General features: G+C 39.1%; 1 protein-coding gene and 1 long non-coding RNA gene across 2 annotated transcripts in view; one reads left to right on the top strand and one right to left on the bottom strand.

Annotated features, from left to right (window-relative positions):
* CISD2 (CDGSH iron sulfur domain 2) overlaps positions 1 to 6,617 on the bottom strand; it is a 16,678-nt gene extending 10,061 nt beyond the window's left edge. The window contains exon 1 of the mRNA XM_047718105.1: positions 6,137 to 6,617. Within this exon, the coding sequence (XP_047574061.1) occupies positions 6,137 to 6,617 (481 nt within the window). The remainder of the gene's footprint in view (positions 1 to 6,136) is intronic.
* On the top strand, positions 6,520 to 26,345 carry LOC125093233 (uncharacterized). Its single transcript, XR_007125180.1, has 4 exons — positions 6,520 to 6,654; positions 20,854 to 21,050; positions 23,718 to 23,787; positions 26,215 to 26,345. It is a non-coding gene; the product is annotated as an uncharacterized LOC125093233 (long non-coding RNA).

The following is a 26,345-nucleotide window of genomic DNA, read 5'->3' as shown; positions in this document are numbered from 1 at the left end:
CTGCTCAGCAGGGACCCTGCTTCCCCCCCTCTCTCTGCCTGCCTCTCTGCCTACTTGTGATTTCTCTTTCTCTGTGAAATAAATAAATAAAATAAAATAAAGAATATTAGAGAGAGACTAAAAGGTCAAAAGTTAGCAGCAAAAAATTAGGGATACTGATGGATGGCACAAGTCACAGTTTTCTTTGAAACACTAAAGTAGTCCAGTGTGGAAGCTGCTCTGCAGAGCCTAAAAGATGCCCACTTTCTCTGCCCCCTCATCCCAGAGAAAACATGGAAAGATAGAGAAAGAAAAGATACCACTGAGAGAGCTACAGGCAGGGGAAGTGACTTCCTCAGGGAGAGCTCTGTTTCATTTAGGGCAAGGAGGTGCATCTATGAAAAATTATGAAGTAGACAAGCCAGGAGTAGAAGATAACAGTGTGAGAGATCAAGGGTGGGAGAGTGTGGGGTTTGAGTATTTTGGGCTATAATTAAGTCAAGTACATGGACCTTAGTGTGACCTCAACATTCAATCCACTAAAAAGGGACCCAGTTAGGCAACATTCTGCTTACTCATTTGAACGTAAAAGGCTTAAATTTCCTCAAATTTTCTCCTTTTTTCAAATTTTTCACTTCAGGGGCGCCTGGGTGGCTCAGTGGGTTAAGCCACTGCCTTCAGCTCAGGTCATGATCTCAGGGTCCTGGGATCGAGTCCCGCATCGGGTTCTCTGCTCGGCAGAGATCCTGCTTCCCCCTCTCTCTCTCTGCCTGCCTCTCCATCTACTTGTGATCTCTCTCTGTCAAATAAATAAATAAAAAAAAAAAATTTTTTTTTCACTTCAGAAAGATCTTCCTCCTCTCCAGTGAAGTTTTCCTGTTTCCAATTTTTTTTAAATACCTGTTTCTAAGTTAAAAAAAAAAAAAAAAACAGACCACACTAATTCTAAAATACCAAGCAGAGTTCTAAATGTGTTTTGTAATATTCTACTTCCCACTATTAAGATAAGCAACAGCCTCAGAAGGTACACTGAAACAACTCATACCATCAGAGTAACAAAATCTACACCAAAAAGAACATTTCAAAGCAACCTGCATAGCAAGCAATTTTCACATAATTTTTTGGAAGTTTAGATACTGTTCAAAGAAAGTATCTCCTCAGAGAAACAGAATTCAGATTAGGACAGGGCAGATTCAAACTTTTATAAAGATAGGCTACCTATCACACCCTATTCCTGACCAAGATATATAAACAAATACAATGATAAAAACATTTGTAGAAGCACACATAGACACACATGGATCTCTATGAGGAATTATATTCTAAGAATCTAGGACAGACTTTTGCTGTCTCAAAAGGTGCCGTATAATGAAACTATTAGAATAATGTTGGGAACATGGTTGCTGATAGTTTAATAACATGCTTTCTTATTAGATAAGATAGAAATATTTCTATTTCTGAATTTTAAAAAGAGGAAAGTAAAATATTTTCAAGGGATGGTTTTACTATTGCCACTTAAAATCTAATAGAAATGTTCAGGACCAAAGGCCAATAAAATGAAATTAATGATCAATTTAAAAACCTTTTTTCCATTCATTCTTATGAACAGTTTTTGGTGTCTAGAACATTTCCTGGACCAAGTACTCAATAAACACCTGATGACTTGAAAAATTTTACACCGCAAAGTAGTTAGATGGAACAAAATGTGTTAATGAGACTGAAATTGTTCTCCACAAAGGCTAGTATAATCTTTTTTTTTTTTTTAAGATTTTATTTATTCATTTGACAGACAGAGATCACAAGTAGACAGAGAGGCAGGCAGAGAGAGAGAGGGAAGCAGGCTCCCTGCCGAGCAGAGAGCCCGATGTGGGACTCGATCCCAGGACCCTGAGATCATGACCCGAGCTGAAGGCAGCGGCCCAACCCACTGAGCCACCCAGGCGCCCGCTAGTATAATCTTTAATTCTTTAATTACACTGACTTAAACACAGTTGGTCTGACTAGGAAGAGGGGAAAAAAAACTTTTAAAACTTCTAGGAACTATGAAACTCTTTTCCCAAATTCTCAAAAACAGTTTTTTAAGATAAAATTCTTTGATCTTTTAGAAATAACCTCTAGTATTTACATAGTAATAAATACAGCTTTCTAGTTTGAACTTAATAGTTTCTTATATATCCCTATTGAGAAAACTCACCTTTTATTCTATTCTTTAAAAAATATTGTGGCAAATTTTACATACAATAAACAGATCTTAGATGTTTAGCTCTGAGCAGTACAATTAAATATACCCTAGCAGCCTCCACTGAAAACATAAAAACATGCAAAATACTCTACCACCCAAGAAAGTATTCTTCTGTCCCTTTCCAGTCTATCCTCCCACCACTGATGTCTACAAACAAAGATTTTTCACTCAACATTAAGTTTTTTTTGAGATTCATCATCCAGTGGATCAGTAATTCATTCCCTTTTCCGGCTAACCAATATTCCACTCTGAGTATACTACACTTTGTTTAACCACTCTCCTGTTGGTAGATATTTTGGGTGCTTCCAGTTGGGGCTATTATAAATAAGGTTGCTATAAACATGCCTGTAGAAGTCTTCTTACCCATATAAGTTTTCAACCCTTTTCCACTTCTAAATTCTTCATTCAAAATTGGCCCTTTCTAGGTAAACAGAGCTAATGCCTTTAAAGCTGTCAGCTCTGACATGCTTGTGTTACTCCAGAAAACATACTGATTATCTTGGGATTCACTGCATTATCTTTAAGAGCAAAACTGTTATGTTTCAAAGAAGCAAACGGGGTCAAGGAGGGAAGAGCTACTACATTCAGTTTCACAGCAAGCTTTTAAATCTAGAAGTAAACTTCTTCTGACTTCTGCATAGGAAGATTTTGTTGTTGTTCTATTTTAAAAGTTTATACAACAGGGAAAGCTTTTTTAAGGTCAGAGTATTAGAATAGACTACACTTCCAAAGGGCAGAATCATACAAATTTATCTTAAAAGACTCACTGTTAAACATATGACCTAAACAAAAATAGGTAAGTTGTTTTTAATAGATAAGGACTGTCTGTAAATACTGTACGGTGATTAAGGATCTCCAAGTGTTTACTAAGAATGCAGAGTCATCATGAGAGAGCCAAGTGCTTTTAAAAAAACCACTAGATGTAAATAGGGAAGGGGAAAAAAAGCAATAAAAATGTAAGCCATTACTTCCTTCTAATTTTCAGATAGAAAATGAAAACACTTTTGGTGTCTTAGACATTTTAAACATTTGCTGAAAAGTGATACTCCAGGTTATTTCAACAAAAGTCTAAGTATGGATTCTGTAAGTAGCTCAATCAAGACAGATAAATGTAATTAGCTATTACAATCTACTCCGAAGGGAAGACTCAGAGTAGAAATTGATCAGTGGGAATTTTCTTCCATAGTGCTCCAAAACAAATTCTGCAACTGTTATCTTGTTGTCTAGTATGAAATAGACTACCTCATTTTTTCATAAAGCAGTTATTACAAACATGTATCCTAACAAGCAATACAATTAGAACTAAAACAGACACATTATAATGGAACTTAAATACATGTTTTCAAGATATTTATCAATGTTGTCACTCTTCCTGAGAATCAGTCCCCACTCTAAATATTCAACAACTTTGAAGAGGAAGTTACTATATATTATTGATTTAAGGGAGAAAAACTTTAGGCTAAGTTTCCTTAATGCCTTTAATAGGAATTAAATATTTGTTGACAGTGAAGATTTTGAAGGGGAAAAAAAAAAAGCTTCTAAAATCTAGCCATTCAATCAAATTACATACTTTGTACTGTTACAACTACACTGCATTTACAGAAAATTGAAACTAATGTAAAACCAGCCACCAATGGAATCAGCACACATAATTCAGTTTACACTGGACTGGGGTGGGAGTAAGGGGACTTCTTTCTTTCCTGTTAAAAACTTGGCAGTTAATTTGGGCAAATTTTTTTTTTAAAGATTTTATTTATTTATTTGACAGAGAGAGATCACAAGTAGAGAGGCAGGCAGAGAGAGAGAAAGAGGGAAGCAGGCTCCCCGCTGAGCAGAGAGCCCAATGCGGGACTCGATCCCAGGACCCTGAGATCATGACCTGAGCCGAAGGCAGAGGCTTAACCTACTGAGCCACCCAGGCGCCCCTGGGCAAATTATTAATATAAGTTGGCAACTGGGAAATAATGACACAAAACAATTATATTCTTCTGACCTGGTATTACCATTTTTGTGAATACATTCAAGGCTATAATTCAAAGGAGGAAAAAAACCCTAACAACTGGTATAGGGCTACTTACCAGGACATTATGAATAAAAGATATATATGCACAAACATTCCAAATTTCCAACTGCAGGGGAATGGTTAGGCCTACCATGACGTTAGTCTAAAACAGGATTATGCAGTTGTTAGAAAAAGAGGAATATATTAAAATATGTAAAGTACTAAAGTAAAAGCAATGATAAAAGGAAAAAAGTCAAAATTTTATATAACTGCAGAAAATCTATCAGAATTACAGGATCAAAAGATTTTGATGTTTATAAATACTTGAAACATTTTTTTCATTTTATGTTACTTTTACCCTGATTCTGAGGTTTGATGCTTCTTTCAATGTTAATTATTCAGTTACCATGCTTTCTATTCAATTACAAGCTTCCTACCAAGCCATAATTCAAAGAATCTCTAGATTTAGAATGTCCTCTAGTTTACCTCCTCTAAAGCTACTATCTGACTCTGCCTTTTTTTTTTTTTTTAAGATTTTATTTATTTGACAGAGAGAGATCACAAGCAGACGGAGAGGCAGGCAGAGAGAGAGAGAGAGAGGGAAGCAGGCTCCCTGCCGAGCAGAGAGCCCGATGTGGGCCTCGATCCCAGGACCCTGAGATCATGACCTGAGCCGAAGGCAGCGGCTTAACCCACTGAGCCACCCAGGCGCCCTGACTCTGCCTTTTTAAAAAAAATATTATCCTTTTTTAGGGACAGTATTCTCTTAAAAAACAAAAAACAACCAAACAGAAGCCTTCTGTGTATTGGGGCTGAAATCCATCTCCAAATAATTTTCACTAATTTGGTCCTAGTTCTGTCTTTTGGTCTACAAAGAATATGTTATTCTCCTTCCACCGAAAAGCCTTCCAAACTCTATGTTTCATGTCAGCTATCACAGAACTCCAGACTGCTCCAGGCTAAGGAGCCCTATTGATCTTAAAATTATCTTAATGCATGTTTTATTCCCATTCAGGATCTATGAGTTCAAAGTTTGCCAAATCAAAATGGTTTTTTCTCCCCTCACCATCCCAATCAGTCTCAGTCGGGTTTGCAAATACCCCTCTTAGACTGTTAACACTCCAAACCCAACAAAATCTTCCAAGTGTTGGCTGCATTATGGAAATTTTCGTCTTTTAGATGTGAAATCCTGAGTTGTGGGGTTTTTGTTTTGTAAAGAACAGATCTTAAAAACACGATGTTACATATATATTCATTAAATTTCATTATCTAACATTTGGTCTATCGTACTAGCCTTCGAACACCTTTTGGCTAACTTTTCTTTCCTGAACTCAAGTTACCTTAACTACATCCAGGCCCAAGGTAATGGAGTTGACCTCAAATGCCCTCGGGGTACTTCAAGTCTTCCCTGTGGGAATGGAGGTTATTCTCGGATTTTGTTACCGAATAAAACAGTCATACACATATTGCGTGTATGGCTCTGTTTCTCTCCCCCCCCCTCACCCCCACACACGCTGTGGGTAAAATCCTGCTAGAGCTGGGACTGCCTGATTGCACAGCGCCTTAGATAACGATGACTTATCCTACTCTAACACAAACAAGCACACGGCAGTGAGAGATACAGACAGAGATGAACGATATGGGCTCGCAACCAACTCGGCACTTTCTCTGCAAAAACCTGGTCTCCCACCACGAAAGGACTCGGAAAAGGCACTAGGACAACGATGAGAGGTGGAATCATTCGCGCTCCAAGGCGGCTGCGCCGGCGCCCGCCCCCGCCGTCTGCGCACAGGGTCACGCAGTAACGCGCCACTCGCCAAGCCCCGCCCCTTGGCCGGGGGAGGTTTAGACCACCCCCCACTCCCACGTTGGGAGACGTGCAAGGATGGGGACTGGAGGAAGGCGGGGATTACCTGTGAGCCGGGCGAACCCGGTAAGGCTCTCGGGGACAGGAAGCCGCTTTAGATACGCCGGGAGCTGCACCTTCACGATGCGGGCCACGCTCTCCAGCACCATCCTCGCCAGCAGCGTCCACTCCCCTCCCGGCCCGCGCCTTTCTCCGACCGAGTTGTCGCGCCTGCGCGGAGAGCGGAAGCGGCCGGCGGGCGCCGCGGCCTGGGTCCTGCGGCAGGCAGGAGGGGGCGGCGCTGAGGGCCCCCAGAGGAGAGGTTGACCGGCTGGGCGCCGATTGGCAGCGGACGAGTGACGTGCGCGCGCCGCGGACGCCAAGGGGGAGCGCGCGGCCGAGAAGTGTGGAGTCGCCGCAAGGGATGAGTAACGAGGCCCTCCGTGGAACCTCGGTTTTGAAGAGGGCGCGCGTTCACGTTGGGCCCTTCGCATCTGTAGACGCTGGAGGCCCGCAGAAAGGATACTGTGTCCGATGAGATAAAGCATGTGAGGGTGCTTTGTAACCGGAAAGTGCCTTTCAAAAGTGAGTTGCTCCTGGCGTCGGTTTTTACTTTGGCCTCTCGTCCCGGCCCCTTTCTTCCCGGAACCGGTCGGGTGCCTGGGACCTAGGATTGCAAGCTCACCACGAGCACCCTCCCCGCCACCCTGCGGTGCCTGACTCCGTTCCCTCACCCCGACAAGCTAGGTTTAAAGAAAAGGTTAACATACTCAAACGACGAACTGTTTAAAGCTAGCCATTAGGCATTTTTGTGTAACCCTGAGGGGTTTTTCTGCTCCTTAGATTTGCTTTTTTTTTTTTTTTAAACATTTTACTTATTTATTTGACACACAGAGATCACAAGTAGGCAGAGCAGGCTCTCCGCTGAGCAGAGAGCCCGATGGAGGCTCGATCCCAGCACCCTGGGATCCTGACCTGAGCCGAAGGCAGAGGCCCAACCCACTGAGCCACCCAGGCGCCCCTGCTCCTTATATTTGACCCGCGGTAGTCCTGCTTTAGATACTTTCAGTTCCTTCTGCCGATCTTTTTTCTTTTTTCAGTTAACTAAAACTAGGAAAGTGGTAAAAGAATATAAACCTTTCAAGTGACCTTTATGTTGTACGATTTTTGCTACAAGCTAAAGTATCTGTGAAGTTCTTTAATTTTAATTGCTTATTAATATCTTTTTTTTTTAATTGAAGAAAGCTACACTTCCTTGCAGCGCTTTCCTTGGCGTGACTTTGTTTCCTATTTTTACTGAAGTGAAATATCCGAAGTAATGCACTTGCTGGTTGCATGTTGTGTGTGTGGTGTGCTCTTATGCCTCCTTACCGTTCTGAATCCCACCTGACCAATAGTGGTATGTAATACCAACGAACTGCCCACGGTGCAATATTTCATTTTGTGTGACTTAATATAACAGCCAGTTGTAATAAATACGTTTTCTTCTTTATTTTTCCCTTGGTATTTTCATTGTAAAATGAGAAAGAGAAGACATTTTTTTAAAAGTAACTTTTTGTTTTCTGGAATCTTTAATATGTGGTGGTTTTTAGCTAAAAAATAAATAACCGTCAGTAAGAGAGTTAGTTGAAATCTAGATTAACCAATTTTCTATCACCCTGTTCAAAATACAATTACAGTGGACTTTCACTGAAAATGTTTAGATACAGGTTCATGAATCAGAGCAATATAGGTTATATACAAAATGATGATCAAAAGGTTGTTTACGTTAGGATTTCTTTTCAGTTTCCTTTTGAGAGCTTACTGTTGGTTTGGTGAAAGTAGGATTCTGAACCTTGTTTACTATGAATGTGATATTCTCAGATATCCTCGTCCTCTGGATTGTTCTTTTAGAGGTTATCTTTATTATTTTCTTAAAGATTTTATTTGTTTTTATTGTTTGACAGCACAAGCAGAGGGAGCTGCAGGCAGAGGGAGAGGGAGAAGCAGGCTCTCCAGGGAGCAGGGAGCACCAAGAAAGACTTGATCCCAGGGTCCTGGTATCATGACCTGAGTCCAAGAAGGCTCTTAACTATCTGAGCCACGCAGGTGCCCCTTAGGGGTTATCTTTAATCTCTGTTGATCAGATGTAGAAGTACCCTTGGAGAGATGATTGACTTAGGGGTGGGTTGGGAGTGAGGCAAATTAGGGGAAGAAAAGATTGGAGATAACCTCTAAATACTTGTTTTTTTGTTTTGTTTTGTTTAGATTTTATTTATTTATATTTGACAGAGAGATCACAAATAGGCAGAGAGGCAGGCAGAGAGAGAGGGGGAAGCAGGCTTCTTGCTGAGCAGAGAGCCAGATGCGGGCCCTCATCCCAAGACCCTGAGATCATGACCTGAGCGAAGGCAGAGGCTTAACCTACTGAGCCACCCAGGTGCCCTAAATACTTGTCTCTTAATTAGAGGCTTTGTAGTCTTGACAAGGGTAAAAAGCAAGCTGTGTTGAGTGAGATTCTTTAGGCTTCTAAGGTTTTTCTTTAAGAGAATTAAAAAATAAATACTTAAGAGATACAGCATAGTAAAATGTTAGGGTGCCAAAGGTAGAATCTGATGTGACAACTGTGCAGATCAGTATATACGGGATATCTCCAACACCTGAGAGAGCTTCGTCGTGCCCCTTCCAACCATGTCTCCTTACCCCACCACCACTACTATTCTGTCTTGCTTTACATGTTCGTGGACTTCATATGAAAGGAATTATACAATATACATAGTTCTTTTGTGACTGGCTTTCCTGAGCAGTTTATGTAGATAGCTGGTTTGCTGTTTCCAAGTAGAAGAAAGGTAATGAGTGGAAGTCTTATCCCCATATCTATTAAGATTTTATTTGTCAGAGAGAAGGAGAGAGAGAGCGCATATAAGCAGGCAGAGAGAGAAGTAGGCTCCCTGCCGAGCAAGAAGCCCAATTCGGGGGCTCGATCCCAGCACTCTGGGATCATAACCTGAGCCTAAGGCAATGGCTTAACCCACTGAGCCACCTAGGGGTCACCCTCCCCATATCTATCTTATCTTACCTTTTCTCTTTCTTTCTTTCTCTAATCTTATAATTCAGAGGAGATGCATTACACAAACTACATTCATGTATAAAAGGTGATAGTTTCCTAACCCCACCAATAAAATTCTTACTGTGTATTTTAGGGAATATTTTCTTAAATTCCTTTTACTTTCAAGTATAAATCTTATTTCATTCATATCTTTTAATTTGCATTTCATTTCCACAACCCTGCCTTCTTGGCAGTATGTGAAACAGAGGGGCTGAAAATAATATCCTACAGAGAAGTGACAGACTTATCTAACCACTTTCTGACATGGTGTCCAACAAAATCTGGTTTTATTAGTATTTGTATCTTAGATTTAGATGCCATTTTTAAAAGCCATAAAGATATTTTATGGTTAGAAAAGAAGAGACAAAATAATATGTAAATAAAGCTAAAGGAATTATTATTTAGTGTTAAGAATTTGAATGAAGATCGGTAAATCGTCTGCCTACTTTGTGTCCTAGCTAGACCCAAGTCTCTAATTTCTTTACAAGTTTCCTTCTGTAAACTCATCTAGTCCCATGAATTCAAATGTGATCAATATGTTGACATAGCCCAGATCTCTAATCCCAGCCCAGATTTCTCTTGTACAGCAATCCCAAATGCCTCCTGGATATCTCTGTGCATCTTTACTCATTTTGCTAATGCTTTGCTCATCTTTTTCATTGATTTATGTTTTCTGGAAAATAATACCTTGTTGGTTATATTGGTTACCTGTTTTCTTCCAGTTTAAGACTTTTCTCTGACCTTTGTTTGTGGTGTCTTTTCTTATACTGAAATTTAGTTTTAATGTAGTCAGATTTATCTTTTCCATTATGTTTTGCGTTTTGGAGATCTTGTTTAAGAAATCTTTTCCTACTTCAAAATAACAAAGATTTTTATCTATCTTTTTACTAAAAGTTTAAAACTCTTATTCTTCATATTTACGTTTTAAATCAACTTATTTTTGTGCATGAGGTAGAGATCTAATTTTATTTTATTTTGTTTTATTTATATATGTACAATTGTTCTAGAAGCATTTATTGAATAATTTAACTTTTATTTTATGTCACTCATCTCAGAACAGGTTTCCACACATATGTGGGTAGTTTTCCATCGGTCAATTTGTATGACTTCTGTGACATTACCACACTATTATAATTTCTACAGATTTATAACAAGTGTTAATACCCAGGAGGATATTAACAGCAGTTAATAATCCACATATTTTTTCAAAATTATCTTGGAAATGCCAGTTATAGATAACTCTATATAAATTTTAGAGTTTTGTTAAGATCTATTGAAAAAACGTAAGAGTTTTATTGAAAAATTATTAGAACCTCAGTTTCTCCCCTAATATGCCTATATTAATGGTTGTTATGACTAGATAAAATTAATCGTTTTCATGTGCTTAATGAATGGTTACTGTCATTTGTATCATCATCATCATCATCAGTGAATGAGCCTTTACTCTGGCTTTGAGATCTTAAATTAAAAAATACTACCTTCTGACCACAACCTACTATAGCTCTTTATATATCTTCCACTCCTTTATTCCTACTAAACTTATTCTTTGACTTTATCAAGATATTTAGTGTTGAAACTGTCTCTTTTTCTAGTCTGTCAGTCCATTCCTGGATTTATTTACTTTTTTCATTCCTTCAGATCTTCACTATTTTACATTACTTATTTATTAAGCTTTCTAATTGTTACTATCATGCTTATTTTAAGCTTTGATGACCCTGAATTTTAGTTAACAGATAAGCTTTTCTCACCAGCATCTCTAGATGTGGCTGTAATTCCTCCTATAATTAGCATCTGCCCTGCTCTCCAAGTCTTCTGCACCCTGTGTTCTAGAGCTCATCCTCCAAGACCGTGCTTCATCAGTTACCATCTCAAATTTTCATTTTTCTTTCTCTACTGGCCCCACAAACTGGTGATCTCCAGGCTTTTAGATTTCACCAATAATTTTTTTAATTGAGATAATCAACATAGGTTTGCCAACTTTTTATTTTGTCAAGAAAAGATATTTAAAAGCAATATAACAAAAAACCACTACCACCTACTACTACTAGAAGGTAACATAACAGTAAGACCATAGACTTTGGAGGGGCGCCTGGGTGGCTCAGTGGGTTAAGCCTCTGCCTTCGGCTCAGGTCATGGTCTCAGGGTCCTGGGATTGAGCCCCACATCCAGCTCTCTGCTCAGCGGGGAGCCTGCTTCCTCCTCTCTCTGCCTGCCTCTCTGCCTACTTGTGATCTCTTTCTGTCAAATAAAAAAAATCTTTAAAAAAAAAAAAAAAAGACCATAAACTTTGGAGCTAGACTGTTTAGAATTTTGGCTCTGCCAAAATAAATTATGTGACCTATAAAAATACAGATAATACCTACCTCTTAAGGCTGTGTTGTATATACTAATTTAGTGGATTAATACATACAAAGCAACTAAACCCACTTGGCACATACACATGCACAGTTGCATTATCTTCTCTCTTACATCACTGTTAGCACATCTTGTTTATTATAGCTCCACTTGGTTTTTTTACCATGGTTGCTGTACGTCTGTGTGGTCAGTGTGATGATAGTGCATGTGTCAGTGCTAATCACATGTGGCTGTTGGGGATCTTATTAAGATTGCTTAAAATGCTTCAAGGGAACCCATGCACATTTCTATAAAGATAGCAAGTAGAGAGACAAAGAGTAGATTGTACAAGTTTATAGAGAAAAAAACAGGTTTCATATGAGGCACACAAAGGTAAATATGTTGGACTTCTCAGTAGCAACTCTGGAAACAAAAGGGTAATAGAGCAGTGCTTCAGAATTCTAAGGGAAAATTAATTCTAGTCTAGAATTCTATATAAGCCAACCTACTTATCAGTTATGAGACTAGAATAAAGTTATGTTCAAACCTAAAAGGTTTCACACTCCATACATCCTCTCTCAAAAAGCTAATGGAGAATGTGTACCACCTAAATGAGGATTAAATCAGGAAAAAGCAGGGCATGTGTTTAAGGAAATATGAAATCCAAAATAAGAGAGGTAAGGGAATTGCATTTGATGGATTGGAACAGTAAGATGAAATTAATGGAAAACCTAACACAAGCATAGCTTTTTACCGTGCTTCACTTTATTGTGCTTCACAGATACTGCATTTTTTATAAACTGAAGGTTTGTGGCAGCCCTGCACAGAGCAAGTCTGTCAGCACCATTTTTCCAGCAGCATTTGCTCACTTTGTGTTTCTGTCACATTTTGGTAATTCTCACAGTATTTCAAACTTCATTATTATTTGTCTTGGTGATCTGTGATCAGTGATTATGACTCACTGGAAGCTCAGATGATGGTTAGCATTTTTTTTTTATCATTTTTTAAAATTTATTTTCAGCATAACAGTATTCATTGTTTTTGTACCACACCCAGTGCTCCATGCAATCCGTGCCCTCTCTAATACCCACCACCTTGTTCCCCCAACCTCCCACCCTCCCACCTCTTCAAACCCTTCAGATTGTTTTTCAGAGTCCATAGTCTCTCATTGTTCACCTCCCCTTCCAATTTCCCCCAACTCCCTTCTCCTAACTCCCCATGTCCTCCATGCTATTTGTTATGCTCCACAAATAAGTGAAACCATATGATAATTGACTCTCTCTGCTTGACTTACTTCACTCAGCATAATCTCTTCCAGTCCCGTCCATGTTGCTACAAAAGTTGGGTATTCATCCTTTCTGATGGAGGCATAATACTCCATAGTGTATATGGACCACATCTTCCTTATCCATTCGTCCGTTGGAGGGCAACTTGGTTCTTTCCACAGTTTGGCAACCGTGGCCATTGCTGGTATAAACATTGGGGTACAGATGGCCCTTCTTTTCACTACATCTGTATCTTTGGGGTAAATACCCAGTAGTGCAATTGCAGGGTCATAGGGAAGTTCTATTTTTAATTTCTTGAGGAATCTCCATACTGTTCTCCAAAGAGGCTGCACCAACTTGCATGATGGTTAGCATTTTTAATAATAAAGGATTTTTAATTAAGGTATGTACATTGTTTGATGTAATGCTATTGCATGTTTAGTAGATTATAGTACAGTGTAAACCTAACTTTTATATTCAGTGGGAAACCAAAAAAATTATTTGACTCACTTTATTGAGATACTTGCCTTATTTTATGGTGGTTTGGAACTGAACCCACTATATTGCTTAGATTTGCCTGTATGTCTGAACAGATTATTTGCAGGCTTTCTCTCTTGGGTTGCAGTTTGGGGTTAAATGAATGATTTAGAAACTAAGCAGATTCTTTTTTTTTTTTTTTTAAGATTTTATTTATTTACTTGACAGACAGAGATCACAAGTAGGCAAAGAAGCAGGCAGAGAGAGAGAGGAGGAAGCAGGCTCCCTGCGGAGCAGAGAGCCTGATGTGGGGCTCGATCCCAGCATGCTGGGATCATGACCTGAGCCGAAGGCAGAGGCTTTAACCCACTGAGTCACCGAGGCGCCCCTAAGCAGATTCTTAAAAAGATTTTTTCTTAAACCTACCAATTTATTCAAACATTTTTAAAGAGATAAAATTTATTAAAAAGAGTGTTTTGATTTTGGCATTTGGTGTCACATTATACTTTCCCTTTCTTCTTGAGGAACCACATTTTAACTGCTTTGCTTTACCCACAGTTCTAAGAGGAAATGCAACAAACTGGAAATAAAGGCAAAATTAGAGAAACAAAACTGGTGTTGGTAAATTAATAACATACGGTAAAACTTTTAAAACCATCTTCCATAGTACTTCCTAGTACTAAAAACAAGCAGAATTGCCTAATGGGAAATTCCTAGAAATTCCTAGAGACATGTGGTAGACTAGAGTGAGCTTTGAAAATCCTTTCTACTCTATAATTCTTTTTTTTTTAAAGATTTTATTTATTATTTATTTGACAGACAGAGATCACAAGTAGGCAGAGAGAGAGGAGGAAACAGGCTCCCCGCTGAGCAGACAGCCTGATGTGGGGCTCAATCCCAGGACCCCAGGACCATGACCCGAGCCAAAGACAGAGGCTTTAACCCACTGAGCCACCCAGGTGCCCCTATAATTCTGTAAGTGTATAGAGTTCTTCCTCAATTTATGATGGATTTGTGCCACAACAAACCCATCATAAATTGAAAATACTGTAATTTGCAAATGCATTTAATACACCTAACCTAATGAACATCATAGCTTAGTCTAACTTACCTTAAACATGCTTAGCACACTTACATTAACCTATAGTTAGGCAGGATTATCTAACACAAAGCCTAGTTTATACCAAATATCTCATCTAATTTATTGGATACTGTATTGAAGGTGAAAGAGTAGTTGTATTGGTGCAGAATATCTGTACATGTATTGGTTGTTGCTGGTGATTTTGTGGCTGGCTGGGAGCTGTGGCTGCTGCCACTGCCCAGGATCACTAGAGCATATCGTTGTCCCTATCACTAGCCCAGATGAAAATCCTAATTCAAAATTTGAAGTACGGTTTCTGTTGAATACACCTTGTTTTTGCATTATTATAAAGTTGAAAAATTGTGAGTCAAACAATGTTAAGGGACTGTATTGACATGCCACTTTTGCAGTCATTGACGAGAAAAAGATTACAAATAAGTAAATACAAACATAGATATATGCATACATATATAGTAAAAAGCTTAATTCTGTAGACTTTTGAAGTTTCTTTTTCTTTTTTGGAAGCCACCTTTTTTTCCCATAGAAATTCCATATATACTGTAATCTTCATATGTAATCATTAAAATAATAGAACAGATTCTTAATTACCTCAGAAGTTTATGGAACTAGCCTACTCCAAGTGTGATCAATTGGGCAGTAAAGAAAACAGGAAACAAATGCTTTGTGATAATACTGTTGTGCATAGCATAAACTTGAGATAGCTGAATTTTGTATGGAATCGTGCTATTTATTTATTTTTTTTAAAGGTTCTATTTATTTCTTTGACAGACAGATAGATCACAAGTAGGCAGAGAGGCAGGCAGAGAGAGAGAGGGAAGCAGGCTCCCTGCTGAGCAGAGAGCCCAATGTGGGGCTCCATCCCAGAACCCTGAGATCATGACCTGAGCTGAAGGCAGAGGCTTTAACCCACTGAGCCACCCAGGTGCCCCTGGAATCGTGCTATTTAGATTAAAAGCACCCATTAATATCTTGTTGATGACCTATTTGTTAAGGACATATCTAGGTAAAAAAACCTATACATAAATGGTTTAAGAATATAAGTAACACCAAGTGTAGTAGATTAATGATTTCCTGATTACTCCATGTCCTGTTAACTTACAAAATATTCAACATGTCAGTTATGACTATTTACATCTTTGCAGCTATATTTCCTTTTTGTTCTCATAATTCTTAAGCATATTGGGGTTTTTTTAGTGGGTGTGGAGGGAATGCCTGGGCGGCTCAATCGGTTAAGCATCTGCCTTTGGCTCAGGTCATGAATCCAGGGTCCTGGGAACAAGCCCCATATAGAGCTCCCTGCTCAGTAAAGACCCTTCTTCTCCCTCTCCCTCTACTCCTCCCTCCTCCCACTCCTGTGCCCTATGTTCTCTCTCTCTTTTTTAAAATCTTTAAAAAGAAAAACATATTTTTTTTGTGCTACCCTTGATTAACATGATATTTTTAACAGATTACTTCTTTAAATCACAAATTTTAAGTTTCACTTAAGGCTTCTGAGGCACGTGGGTGGCTCAGTCAGTTAAGCATCGAACTCTTGATCTCAGCTTAGGATTTGATCTGAGGGTCATGAATTCAGGCCCCAGGTTGGGCTCTATGAAGCCTACTAAATGAAGCCTACTAAAACAAAAGAACACAATAGATTCCACCTAAGATTTCCAAGGTGCAGTATTAGCAAATCTTTTCAAACTAATTTAATTTGCTATTTTAGAACTAATCAATTTATGTTTGGACCATAGCTACAACCTGCCTAATATTTGACCTATAGCCTCCAACTCTAAAATATCCTATACAGAGCTTTACAAAAATAGTTTACAAAATAGTTTTTCTAAATGAAATTTTTTTAATAGTTTTTTTTTTTGGAGCAATTCTATGTTTACAAAAAAAAATTGGGCAGAAAATGGAGAGGTTCCTACATCACATATACACATTCTCCTATTATTAATATCTTGTATTAATGTGTATTAGTGATATATTTGTTACCTTTGATAAGCCAATATTGATATATTAGTATTAACTAAAGTCCATAGTTTACAGTAGTAGTACAGTAGTACTTTCTTTTGTACAGTTCTGTAGGTTTTGACAAATGCATAATATTATGGACCCAGCATTACAGGATCATACAGAATAGTTTCACTCACCTAAAAATGCCCTATGTTCCTCCATTGTTCATCCCCACTCTCCACCAACCCCTGGCAACCAACAATCTCTTTTTTTTTTAACCACTGATCTTTTTATTATCTCTATAATTCTGCCTCCTAAAAGAAATTCTTACCGTAATTTAAAACCTCAATCTCTGGAGTAGATCCAAATGTGGGAAAAGAAAAAGCAGGCTGCAGAAAACATGTATTCTATTTGTAAATCTTTTAAACCATGCATATATACATATTTGATTATACATAGAAAATTTCTGGAAGGAAACAGAAAAATAACTATTTCTATGTAAAGGATAATGGGGGGGTTTTGATGAGGTCTTTTACTTTCTGCTTTACTTCTGTTTTGATTGTCATACCATGTACAAATATTATTTTGTAATTGAAAATATTTTAAATGTTACGTTTTTCAAACATGAAAGCCCTAGGTACCACAAGGGGAAAAATCTAGAGATTGTAGCTACATAAAGATATTCTGTACCTCAAAAACATCATAAAATCTGATCAACTCTTCTATTTATCCATCTATGATATACTTTTTAAAAAATTTTATTTCAGGGGTGCCTGGGTGGCTCAGTGGGTTAAAGCCTCTGCCTTCGGCTTAGGTCGTGATTCCAGGGTCCTGGGATCGAGCCCCGAATCCGGGCTCTCTGCTCAGCAGGGAGCCTGCTTCCTCTCTCTCTGCCTGCCTCTCTGCCTACTTGTAATCTCTGTCAAATAAATAAATAAAATCTTTTAAAATTTTTTAAATTTCATTTTAATTTATCTATGTTGTTCTTTAAACTCCTATTTCCATACCTAAGAGTCTCCCATGACTTTTTAATGATTTCTTGTTCCTTCTTTATATATTACTAACCTCCCACTCAGCATCCCCTTGATTCCTATTTTAGGCTTAGTTTTTTTTGTTGTTGTTTTTTTGTTTTAAAGATTTTATTTATTTGACAGAGATCACAAGTAGGCAGAGAGGCAGGCAGGCAGAGAAGGGAAAGCAGGCTCCCTGCTGAGCAGAGAGCCTGATGCAGGGCTCCATCCCAGAATCCTGGGATCACGACCTGAGCTGAAGGCAGAGGCTTTAAACCACTGAGCCACCCAGGAGCCCCTAGGCTGTTTCTTTTTAAAATGGTGACCCTTTTCAGCATTCCCAATCGGCTTTATCCTACTTTATTTTATAGCAAATACTACTTTCTAAAACGTTTTATTCCTTAGATAGTAAGTTGTTTGATGTTTTTGTCTCTGTCCCTCATGCTATTTCCTACCACTAAAAATAAAACACACAAGAAGAAAGGTTTCTGTCTATCTTATTCACTGATGAATCCTCAGTGCCTGACACTAGCAGGTGCTCAGTAAAAATTTGTTGAATGATTAATTGAATTGTTTTTTAATTCTTAAACTTAAAACATGTTTTAAAATACCTATATGCCTATAGTTCTGCTTCAGTTGGTATATGTTATGTAATTTGTTGTGTTACATAATGAGCATACTCCTCAGGTGTCTTGATATTTGATTCACTAGCTTATATTCTCTATTACCTTTTTTTTTTTTTTTTTAAAGATTTCATTTACTTGAGAGCGCATCCTAGAGAGAGCTTGAGCAGGGGTGGGGGTGAAGGTAGGTGGAAGAGCAGAGGGAGAGAAAGAAACAGGGACCCTGATGTGGGACTCCATCCCAGGACCCTGAGATCATGACCTGAGCCAAAGGCAGACACTTAACTGAGCTACCCAGGTGCCCCTCTGCGACCCTTTCTGATAATGGATATTGAGGAAGAGAAAAAGAGCAGACCCTAGTTTTTATCCCTTCCCACAAGTTTAAAGACTGGAGATCAGAGAGTTCCATGTACCACAGAGGAGCTATAGTGCTTTATCTCTGTTGCTACTGTTGACTAGTTCTCTAGTGAGGATTTGCCTTAAAACTCACAGGCTAGGGGTGCCTGGGTGGCTCAGTTGGTTGGGCAACTGCCTTCAGCTCAGATCACGATCCCAGGGTCCTGAGATCCAGCCCCGTATTGGGCTCCCTGCTCATTGGGAGTCTGCTTCTCCCTCTGCCTGCCTGTGCTCTCTCGCTCTCTCTCTGTCAAATAAATAAATAAAATATAAAAAAAACAAAACAAAACAGGGGTACCTGGGTGGCTCAGTCATTAAGCATCTGCCTTTGGCTCAGTTCATGATCCCGGGTTTCTGGGATCAAGCCCTGAGTAGGACTTTATGCTCGGCGGGAAGCCTGCTTCTCCCTCTCCCACTCCCCTTGCTTATGCTCGCCCTCTCGCTCTCTCTGTCAAATAAACAAAATCTTTAAAAAAAATTTAAAAAGGGGCGCCTGGGTGGCTCAGTGGGTTAAAGCCTCTGCCTTGGGTCATGATCCCAGGGTCCTAGCATACCATGAGGAGGGAGTACAAAGGTTCCTTAGACATTCTCTTTTCACCAAGTCACTAAGAAACGCTTTGGTGATAGGAGCATCAGCATTCCCAAAGAGCTCTGAAGTGGCTGTCCTCTGTCAAAATGATGGTGATGAATGCTGTGGTAGAATTGTTTCCTAATCTCAAAGAGAATAATGCCATCCCAAAGTGGCAAAGCCCACATGATGGCATATAACCACCAGAGACACGGTGGGCACGATTACCATAATAAGTCAAAAAAGGAAAGTTAGATTGTTTTGACCTGCAGGTCAAATGATAACAAAGTCCCTAGAAATGAAATGGCTTAAGTAGTCCATAAGGTGCTGCTTGACATATATAGGTGGGAAAATTCTGAACAAACTTGTGTTGTCGTAGTGAAATTTGAAGATTCCCATCCAGTTCACAGACCTGGAACTCCTTGATGATGGAAGGAGACTGGGTCCCTGTGAAGAAGTACCCAGCAGTGCAGCCACAGTTGTATAACCATGAACCTTCCCCTAATTCAGTGGTTTCCAGACTTGTCTGTACTTTAGAACACCTGAGAATTCTAAAGAACATACTCCAAACCAATTAAATCATAATTTCAGGGAGTGAGATCCAGGCTGATACTTTTTAAAGCTCCCCTGGTAAATCCTGTGAGAACTTAGGGGATCACTGCCCTAATCCTTCTCTAGTGGCCACTTACTGAAGAAAGGAAAATACCAGACCTCCTGAGGCTTATTAGATACTGCCTCTTAATATCTGTTGATACCTAGAGACCCCAAACACCATCCTGGACAACTGGTTGAAATAGAAAGTCAAGTGATGGATATAGTCTTGGCCTGAGTCTGGGTAACAGTGAGTCCAGGAAGACCCATATTGTGACTATTTCTCCAGTCCTAGAAGTGTAGTAAGAGTAGATACATTTTTATAACCAAAGCAGTCTTCATTTTGTTTTCCTGACCAATGGAGTGACTGCTGTTACAGTAGGAAGGGCTATGTAGATGCTCATAACTGCTTGCTACCACTCTCACACTAAGACTGTATACAGAAAGTACCACATCCTGGGGAACTCATGCTGGAATAGTGATTCATACCACATTCCCACTAAAATTCCTTTTGTGGTCACCAGATGAGTCATAGGGAATGACAGTGTAAAAACCAGACAGGTAGTAAAGAATGACTGGATTACTGCAGAGTTTGGTCAGGTGGAGATGCCAGTTGCAGTTGCTGTTCTTGGTGTGGGATCTTCACTGGAGGAAATTAATACAGAATTTGACATGATATATAGATTTAGGTCTAGAAGTGCCCCCTCCACTCCATTCCAATTAGTAAGGGAAGTCAGAAATAGATCACATTTAACTGCCAGGGACAGTAGTGAGCCCTTACTGTCTTGTCTCAGGGCTGTGTCAGCTTCCTGTTCTGTGGTGTGAAGGGACCTTGATCATCTTGCTATATCATAGAATGTTTACAGTAGTCTATTATAAAAATGAATGTTAAATGAACCCAATGAGCAGGAAGTAGTAATAAGCACTCCACATGTTTTGGTAAGACCTATGCATGCAAGAAGGTGCAAGAAAAACCCTGTAAAACTTCCAGGACCTGTCACAAATTTCTAGGGGTCCAATGTCCTGAGACATGTTAGGTTATCCATTCAAGTAAGTGACAGTGTGTTGTATTTTTCACCACAGCAATAAAGAAAAAGGCAAAACATATGGCAGACCTTCTTGGGTTCTGAAGACAACAAAATAGAACATTTGGGTGGCCTCCTCTAACCTATTTTCTGGGTAATTGTAGTTTTCAGTGGAGCCCAGGGCAAACTGTCTTGCCAGTTAGACCTTGTGATTGGGCAGATCCAGTGGTATTGGAAATTCATGTGGTAGAAATGTTATATGAAGCCTCTGATAAGTGCCAATAGGAGAATTACAACAGAGATTCCTTGGTTTTTGAGTAAAGATCTATCTTCCTCAACCAGTGTTTTGTTTTGTTTTGTTGAAAAGTAGCTCCTGATTTGCTGCTGGTACCTGGTAGAGATGGAACACTTGACCATGTGACATCAAGTGACTGTGTGAATAATCAAACCAACCATCATGACCTGGTGTTATCTGATTCACCAGACCATACAAGTGGATGAGCACAACAGCAGTCCACGCCCTACAAGACTGGGAACACTGTCACAACTAAACTGAACAAGCAGGTGACTCAGACTACTAGTAGTACCTGCCCCTATTCCTTTAGCACTTCTCCCCCAATCCATATAAACTGGCTTCAAAAGAGTTCCTCTAACCAATTAATGGAAGAGAGAAACGTTTGTTTGTGTTTTTTTTTTTAAAGATTTTTATTTATTTATTCATCAGAGAAGGAGAGGGAGAGAGGCAGAGGGAGAAGCAGGCTCCCCACGGAGTAGGGAGCCCAGTGCAGGGCTCAATCCCAGGACCCTGGGATCATGACCTGAACTGAAGACAGCCATTTAACCCACTGAGCCACCCAGGCACCCCTTGGTCTTATTAATTCAAAAAAGGGCCTGCAGTGAGCTTGCAATACCTGGGTGTGTGTGGTCACTATACAACATCACTCATTAGTGGCCCTGAAACACAACAGTAAAAAGAAATCCTTTCATTGAGAAGAACTTTAGGAGACAATGGCCTGAGGTAAGGGTATACACTGGTTCGTTTTTAATGGCTTATAAGTTGAAGGGCTGGACAAGAGCTTAGAACAAACTAGAAAACTGATTCAGTTTATGGGGCTAGCCAAGAGACAATAACCTGCAAATTAAGGATGCTGACCAATGGAATGAAGTATATGCTTAACCCCAATAATCAATATATAGTGCTATCTTAACCAGAAAGCACACATAGTGGAGACAAGAGTGGCTCCTCTATTTTATACATGTCTAATTTAAAAAAAAAAAAACAAAACTGGCATTACGTTTTCTACACAAAATTACAGATCCACAAAACTAAGTGAACCACAAATAGGAAAATTACAATGAAAATCACACCAATGCATGTTATAGTCAAACTAATAAAACTATGAAAAAGAAAAACATCTTAAAAGCATTCAGTACAAGTACACATTACACACAAGAAGGCTATTGCATTTATTTTAAAGTTTTTTAATTGAAGCATAACACATGAATAGAAGAGTGCACAAATATAATTATTTAGCATGACTTCCACAAAGTGAAGATAACTGTGTAATCAGCACCCACTTCATTAGCTTCAACACTGATTACCCCATATTTAATATACCACATTTAATGAATCTATCACATTTATCCATTCTGCTGTTGACAGCCAAGGGAGGTATTTCAATTTGGAGCTATTATAAGGACTGCTACTATGAACATTCTTGTGTACATCTTCTGGTGTACACATGTATGCATTTTTGTTGGGTTTTCTATTATACCTAATAACCCACTTGAAGAATTTTTGGTCCCTGAAACTTTGGACTTAGTGGTTTTGGAGGTCTTAATACTGAAGAGAGGAATGTTTCCTAGGAAGTCTTCCTAGGAAAGTGGTTTCAGTGAATTATAAGTGGACATTGCTCAGTGGCAGGTATGGGATTTTTCTGTCACAAACCAACAAAGGGATCACTCCTCTGGCAAGGTGAGGGATCCCTTTTATCTTTTTTTTTTTTTTTTTTTAAGATTTATTTATTAGAGCAGGAGTAGAGGGAAAGGGAGAGAGGAAAGCCTAAGCAGACTCCACACTTAGCATGGAGCCCAAATTGAGAGTGATCCTGAGATCACAAACTGAGCCAAAACCAAGAGTTGGATGCTTAACTGACTGCATCAACCAGGTCCCATGGGATGCCTTTTATTTATTTTTTAAGATTTTATTTATTTATTTGACAGAGAGATCACAAGTAGGCAGAGAGAAGGGGGAAAGCAGGCTCCCCGCTGACCAGAGAGCCCAATGCGGGGCTCAATCCCAGGTCCCTGAGATCATGACCCGAGCGGAAGGCAGAGGCTTAACCCACTGAGCCACCCAGGCGCCCCATGGGATCCCCTTTTTTTTTTCTTTAAAGATTTTATTTATTTGACAGAGAGAGATCACAAGTAGGCAGAGAGGCAGGCAGAGAGAGAGAGGGGAGGAAACAGGCTCCCCGCGGAGCAGAGAGCCCGACGCGGGGCTCGATCCCAGGACCCTGGGATCATGACCCGAACCAAAGGCAGAGGCTTAACCCACTGAGCCACCCAGGCGCCCCATGGGATCCCTTTTAATGAGGAAATTGCATTGCTGCTATACGATGGAATAACTATGACTATATATGGAATGTAAGAGTATTCTCTGAAATGCTTACTTGTATCCTCTTAGCCAATAGTCCAATAAAAAACTAGGATAGCCCAAAAAGGACCTCCACTAGGACTCATAAGAATGAATGTTGGAGCACCCAACCTTGTAAAGAATCCTGTTCAGGGTGCATCTAGATGGGTGGCTTAGTCTGTTAAGCATCTGACTCTTCGTTTCAGCTCAGGTCACAATATCAGGGTTGTGAGATTGAGTCCTGCCTCAGGCTCTATGCTCACCATGGAGCTGGCTTAGGATACTCTATCTCCTTCTCCCTCTACTCCTCTCCCTACTCTCAATCTCTCTCTCTCTTTGCTCCTCTTCCCTTTTTTTTTCTCTCTCTCAAATAAATAAAATCTTAAAAAAAAAAAAATCAAATTCCATTCAGGTGAGGTACAAACAAAAAGTGAGAGAAACCAAGAATGGATGGTGAAAGAGAACAACTATGTTTATGAATCTACGCCTCATAACCAGCTTAAAAAGCAAGTTTTCTAAGACTATTTTGGAACTTGCTTGTTTTCTCCTGTACTATATATGAAGACTTCTGGAGTGGCTAATGTTTATGGTTTCAGGACTGAATGACACCACCCCATGATGATTTTGTAGCTGATGGGAGGAAATTGCATAGTGGAAAAGAGTAAGGTAAGCATATTTATTCCCTCTGGCTCCCTCCAATAGAGGCTACCTGGAACTGGATGTATACCTTGACCTTAGGTCATTGCCTCTCTCAAAGTGAACTCTTCACAATTCTCTTTCCTGGTTCTGATTAATTTTTTCCTCTTCTGTCTCTTAGAGCCCCCCTTGTAATTCTGTTATACCCTACACACACACATTTGTAATTAGTTGCTTTGTAGGTAAATCTTTAAATTATCCTAAGTGTATCATTTGTTTCCTGTTAGGATTCTTGGACACATGAACAGTTTTTTTGTTTTGTTTTGTTTTCCGTGCCCAGCATGGGGCTTGAACTCCTGACCCTGAGATCAAAGTCCCATGCTCTACCAACTAAGCCGGCCAGGCATCCGTGAACTTCTCTCTTATATTGCTTCTTGCTTGAAATCTACTTGGATTTAGCATAATCACACCATCTTTGTTAGTTTTTGCATGATGTATCTTTTTACTTTAAGTTTTTCTACATTCTATTACTTAAGATTTGTCTCTTGAAACAGATTAAAGGTGTACCTTTATAAATCCAAGACAGTCTTTGCATTGGGATAATTAGTTTCCATTTAATGTAATTACCGATATATTGGCTTTAAAGCTGCCATCCTGATGTTTTTGTCTCACCTGTTCTTCATTCCTTTTTTCTCTACTTTCTTGGGGATTGTTCAAGTTTTGTTGTTTTTTTTTTAATTGTTTTCTTTTGATTAGCTTTTTGGTTTTATGTTCTTTTAATATTCTTAATTCCTCTAGAAATTAGGATGTACATCCTTGACTTTTAAAAGCCTAAGATAGGGGCGCCTGGGGGACTCAGTGGGTTAAAGCCTCTGCCTTCGGCTCAGGTCATGATCCCAGGGTCCTGGGATCGAGCCCCACATCGGGCTCTCTGCTTGGCAGGGAGCCTGCTTCTCCCCTCTCTCTCTCTGCCTGCCTCTCTGCCTGCTTGTCATCTCTGTCAAATAAATAAATAAAATCTTAAAAAAATAAATAAAATAAAAAAAAATAAAAGCCTAAGATATATTAGTACTTTATCTACTTCCTGGACAATGGGACCAGCTTGGACCACTTTAAGTTTGTTTACTTTCTCTTCTCAATTACTATATTGTTGCGTTTTTAAATCTGTAAGTTTTTAACATCACAATATATTAGCATTGTTTTGTAAAGTTACTATTTATTGAGATTTACCTATATATTTTTCCTTTTCATTGCTCTTCATCTCTTCCATAATCTGAGAGCATCCATCTGAGATCATTTCTCTCTGCCCAAGGTCCACTCTTTCTCGTAAGGCGAAATGCTGGTACAAATTGTTTCTGTTCGTTTGAAAATGTCTTTATTTTGCCTCAATATTTGAAAGTTATATTGTTTGAACATAAATTCTGAGTTGATGATATTTTCCTTTGGTACTCTAAAGATAGCATCATTTTGGTTGCAACCATTGGCCTTACTGTCATTCATCTGATAAAGTAATTTATCTTTTTCCTTTGGATGCTTAAAATTTCTCTCTTTGGTTTTCAGCACTTTTACTATGATGTGCTTAGGTGTGTTTTTCTTTGCCTTTTTCTTGCTTAATGTTTATAATGCTTCTTGAATCCAAGGCATGATGCCTTTTACTTAGTTTAGACATCTCTTCAGGTATGGCTTTGTTATATAGTTTCTCATTCCTCTCCTTATGGGCCTTAATTATAACTATATTAAAAAAATTTTTTTAATTTTGTATCGGAAGTCTTTTCCACTGTTTAAAAATTTTTTGCCATTATTTTCATCCTTTGTCTCCTTTGTCTCTAAATCTGAATATTTTCTTCTGAATTCTGTCCAGTTCCCTAATTTTGTCTTCAGCACTAATTGGCTATTAAGTCCATCCACTGGGTTTTTAATTTGTTACAGTCTTTCAACAATAGAATTTCTATTTGTGTGTTCATTCTCTATACATATTCTTATATTTTAAGTTCCTGAGCATTTTAAACAGCATTCCAAAGTCTTTGTTTCATAATCCCTATGGGTTTTGTTTCTATGATCTGTTGCTTCTCTGGTTTTGTTGTACCTTCTCACATACCTGATTATTTTGTGGGTGTGCTGGGTATTATATATAAAATATTGCAGAAGTATTTTGAAGCTCTGGATAGCATTGCTTTCCTCTAGAGAGGATTTCTTTTACTTCCATTAGGCAACTCAACTGGAGCTGTTAGCAAACTCAGATCACTATAGTCCAATTAGGGCCAGAGATGATTCAGTCCCTGCCATTTCTGACCTATTTTCAGTTCACTTTGCTAGGGTACATCCCTTCAGGATCTCAACTGAAAGGCTGGGTGAGGTGTTTATTTCTTCCTTGGTGAGCCCTAAACTCCAGTTTTTCAACCTTCCTGCCCTCTTTCCTAGGCCTGTGAGCTTACAAAAATCTGTTTACCTTCTCAGTTGCTTTTGGAAGAGACCGATGCCTCAGCAGAATGGGGGGACCCCAGATATTCAAGCATCTCTCCAACATATCTCCCTCTCCTAGATCTTGGCCCTGCAGTCTTCACCAATTTGGCAGCTTCTCAGTGCCT

This window comes from Lutra lutra, chromosome 2 (assembly GCF_902655055.1).
Source record: "Lutra lutra chromosome 2, mLutLut1.2, whole genome shotgun sequence".
In the NCBI taxonomy this organism is placed as follows: Eukaryota; Metazoa; Chordata; class Mammalia; order Carnivora; family Mustelidae; genus Lutra; species Lutra lutra.
The sequence above is the reverse complement of the archived record's forward strand: the minus strand, read 5'-3'. Positions and strand labels throughout refer to the sequence as shown.